At 38.0% G+C, this 4,212-nt stretch overlaps 1 protein-coding gene across 1 annotated transcript; it reads left to right on the top strand.

The window, feature by feature from the left end:
- Positions 1 to 63: 63 nt before the first annotated feature.
- LOC108383153 (uncharacterized) lies at positions 64 to 4,208 on the top strand (the record flags this gene model as incomplete). Its single annotated transcript, XM_017639533.1, has 3 exons — positions 64 to 219; positions 3,409 to 3,546; positions 3,630 to 4,208. Coding segments are annotated over 3 exons (873 nt in total), but the record flags the coding sequence as incomplete, so codon positions are not given.
- Positions 4,209 to 4,212: the final 4 nt, after the last annotated feature.

The raw sequence follows: 4,212 nt of genomic DNA, 5'->3' as shown, positions 1-4,212 counted from the left end.
AATTTACATATTTACGTTTACTGTTATTTTAACTGCCTACTTACTGCCTTATTTTCCTTCGCTTTCCGCGCAGCCAACATTCCACGCATTATTTCAGCTTCATATTGTGGCAGTGAGGTGGGCGAATTCGAAATCTATGCGCCGTACAGTTATTATGGCAGCGAGGCAGGCGGTGATGTAGCTACCGATATTAATGATAGTGTATGGGGCATACCATCGGTAAGTGAAAGTTTGATACATATATACACATAGAAATGTAATGATATCGGTGATAAAAAATATTTATATTTAAGTAAATACATATCGATGGCCCCCTGCATTACCGACACAATTCAAAATTGCATGCTTTTTAGTTATATGGCGGTTTAGGTTAATTAATAACCATATTTTCTGTGGAAAATCGACTTATGTACTATGATTTTTTGTTACGAATCCACAATTGGTACCAGAAAATCTAGGTAGGCAACTCTTATTACTGAGCAGTGGCACATATCACTCATTTATCGTAAATATTCACATTAATCAAGCATTGTCGTTCAGTTAGTTATACTTTTAGAGGAAATAACTACATTTTTCATTTAGTGCCGTTGTTCAGTAAAAAATACTAGTGAACTTATTTTTGTTTAACTGTTTGGTCTTTTTTCAGTCTAGTTCCTACTAAATCATTTTAAAGCAGAAATTGAAAGCTTAAATTGCATGACTGCAATTAATTCACAACAATTACGTTCCTAGACATACGTATGTATGTATTATTGATCAATTATGAAACGCAAAAACTTTAATTGGCTCTACTGAAAAACATGAAATTTTAAGTTGTGTCGTTATTGCATTTCTAATAGTTGTGAACGACTTCAGATTAGATTTATGTTTTATCAACGCCAAATAAGAAATTCATACATCTATTTCAACTTCTACTTCAAATCTATGGAATGTCTGCGGATGGATGAGGTACTTTAAATGGTTGAGGGTACAATAGACCTATTGGCCGCAGTAATAACCTCCCTTTCATATCTATATATCTAGCCGAACATATTGGCATCGGAAATTGTTCTCTATCTTCGTCAAATGTTTCCTTCCTGAGCTGTCCCTTGAATAGGGGAAATGCGAAGAATGAAGATATTGTACAAAGCATTCAGGCGCCTACTTTCATATAACTCAGTCATCTACATAAGTACATACACACATATATATATTTATACTTGACTCTGCAATCGGTTTTAGGCATATGTTGCCCAAATTTGTCCTTCCATTCTAATACGGTTCGGAAAGGTCTTTCCAATTTCGATTCAGTTAAAAGTTGTGCATAGTCTTTTTAGTTCTAGGGGTTGAAAAAAAACTAGTCGATTTTGTTTACTCATCACTTGCGTAAAACTAACTGTAAATAAAAAAATAGGTATACACAATCCGAGGGTTTGTTGTCATTATTTACAATGGATTTGGCCACGATTTAAATCTTACCAATACAGTTCGATTAGTTTGTGATTTTTAGATGTCCTTCATCTTTCATGCAAAATTTTGGTAAAGATGCGGATGTTTTTTATGTTGTTGTTGTTATAACAGCATACAGATTCCCAAAAGAGTTTTGGCGGAGTGTTTCTGGAGTGACAGTCCTTGGCCAGACATAAACCTGGGTCGTTCTGGTTACGTAGACCCGACTGTCGTGGGAACGTGCAAGCAATTCGTCTTCAGCTTCAGCTTCGGTAGACAATGGTTAAACTCAATACTAATTTTTGCTAAGAATAATATAGCGCTGTAATATAATAATAGTGTAACAGAGTAGGAACGAACCCCAACCATTGTATATCCTGGTGTAACGACGGAAATATACAAAGCTTTGGTGGAATCACTCTGTCGTGTTCTGTTTAATGGTGTACTGAAGCTTGTAGCATCTGGTCACCATGAGGTGCTGCTACAAGCGAGCGTCTGTCTTGAAGCAAGCGGCTCGCTGTATAAATGTGATTCTTCAACATCTCGTTAAAAATGGGATGCGATGACCAAAGACCTTTCTATAAGCGGCCCACTATTTTCGCCTCCCCACTCCTAGCCCTCAGTAAGGTCTCTTCAACAAAACGACATACTGTTTGCCCGAGCTAATTTATCTCAACTGGTCGATAGCCTTCAATCTACCTAACTGACAAACTATCCGAATTAAACGCATCTGAGTTGGGATAGTTTGTCTAACAGCGCTGAGATGGTATAAAGTTAATATAGTTAATCGAGTTAAGATTGTCCTCCCCATGGCATTCAATATCAGATACACCGACGGCTATCGACCATTTAAGATAAAGGAGCTCGGGGTCATCGGGCCAACGACTGTGTCTTCAGCATCATTTCCCAAAAAACTCTTTACATACTGTTGCACCCGCAACCATAGTTGACCGCGAAAATAGTTTATGCGTCTTTCTTCGCCGTCAAATATTTTAACGCGGCTTTCTTCGCCGACAACTATGTTTGGAGTCTTTCTTCGTTGAAGTTTTGTTAATGAATCTTTTTTCGCGGTCAACTTTTGAGCTCGCGCCTTTATTCGTGTCTGGTGACGATATGTAGATATATTGAAGAAAGCTTAATTGGAGAATAGATTAATACTCGAAGCATGTAGTTATATACATACATACATATATATGTTAATTGCAGGCAGCAATGTCTAGGGATTAGACTTCACCTGGCACAACTGGCCTTCTTTTCCTTATTTTATGTTTAAATTATTCACCTCTTGTTTATTTACACCTCAAGATACCCAGTTTTTTATTTCGTCATGATATTCGAAAATCCCGAAAAAAAACATCCCGAAATTGGAAAGTATATTTTTTTAATTGTTTGCAGTTAATAAACTATTTGTCGGAGAAAATCAGTTAAGGTATCAAAATGTGCATAATTACCTCGGCTTTCCACGAGAGTGTGAGATAGATAAAAAAAAANGTTTTTTCATACCTGCGTACATAAAGTTTATACTAACCTTACTCCATTAAGTTTGACAACTATTCAGGTTGAAAAAAATTTAAATCAAACATGATGAAGTTAATAAAAAAATTAAAAAAAAAAAATCGATTTTTTGATGCAATTTTTTTTTTTATTTTAATCTATCTCAGACTCACATGGAAAGCCGAGGCAATTACGCACATTTTTATACCTTAATTGATTTTCTCCGACAAATAGTTTACTAACTCCAAACAATTGAAAAAAGATACATCTCCGTGAGTTCAAAATTTCGGGAATTTTTTTTTTCGAAATTTTCGAATTTTCATGACGAAATAAAATAATAGGTGTCTTCTTTTTTTCGATAACGAATGTAAAAAAATATATTTCACCACAAAAAAATATTGAGGTGTAAATATTGTATGTAATGTCCCATATACAAACATAAAACATTAATGTACTTATACATCCTACTGTTCAAACCTTTTGCAGGCCATCAAACATCGTGCAAAGGCTACAAATCGTTTGCGCATGCGCAAAGGTCGCAGTGTTGTACACAAAACCATAGAGGACAATTACACCGCAGTGGTCGTGGCAAATCACGAAGCCTTAGCACAGGTGCTCGATCAGGTGTGTAGCGCCCAATGTGTCTTAATGCCCGAAATCAATACAGTTTATAAATACGCATGTAATTCTGATCTTCCCATATACAGCTCCAACAGACGCCCGTCATTCCACCCGCTCTGCGTCCCCTAGCCAACGCCATTAATTTACGCTTTGAGGATTTCACCATACTGGATGGCGCGCAAGCATTTGTTGTCGGCAAGAAAGCCTTCCATGCGGCACTCTGGACCACAGCGCCCGTCACCTTGGCGCTTTCGGCAGACTGTAATCAGCTTTCGGGTGTTGGCGGTGAATTGAATCAGCTATCGGGTGGCGTCTGTGGTGTACTTAATCCAATTACGGAATTCTGTGATTTGGTGCCCAGCTATCACTTGCCGCTGATGCCCTCCACAGCTGTGACCTTGTTACAGGCTACGATTTCGGTACTGCCACGCTTGCAATTGGACACGCTACAATCGATCGGCGCCATACTCAAAGGCAAATCGCAGCTGTTGGACAAAAGCAACTTCAATTTCCGTGGTTCCATACCGAATTTGGCTGCTAGTGGATTGAAGGATAGCGCTACCATAAATACCTTACGGAATGTGGTATCTGTGCAAAATCTGAGCACTTTGAACGAGGAGTCCTCGTTAGAGAAGTGTGGTAGCAGTTCGTTGGAGGCAGCCGGGGATA

Source organism: Rhagoletis zephyria, unplaced genomic scaffold (genome assembly GCF_001687245.7).
Source record: "Rhagoletis zephyria isolate East Lansing unplaced genomic scaffold, Rhagoletis_zephyria_1.1 Rzeph_scaffold_31041, whole genome shotgun sequence".
Classification (NCBI taxonomy): Eukaryota; Metazoa; Arthropoda; class Insecta; order Diptera; family Tephritidae; genus Rhagoletis; species Rhagoletis zephyria.
This window is presented reverse-complemented; position numbering and strand designations above follow the sequence as displayed.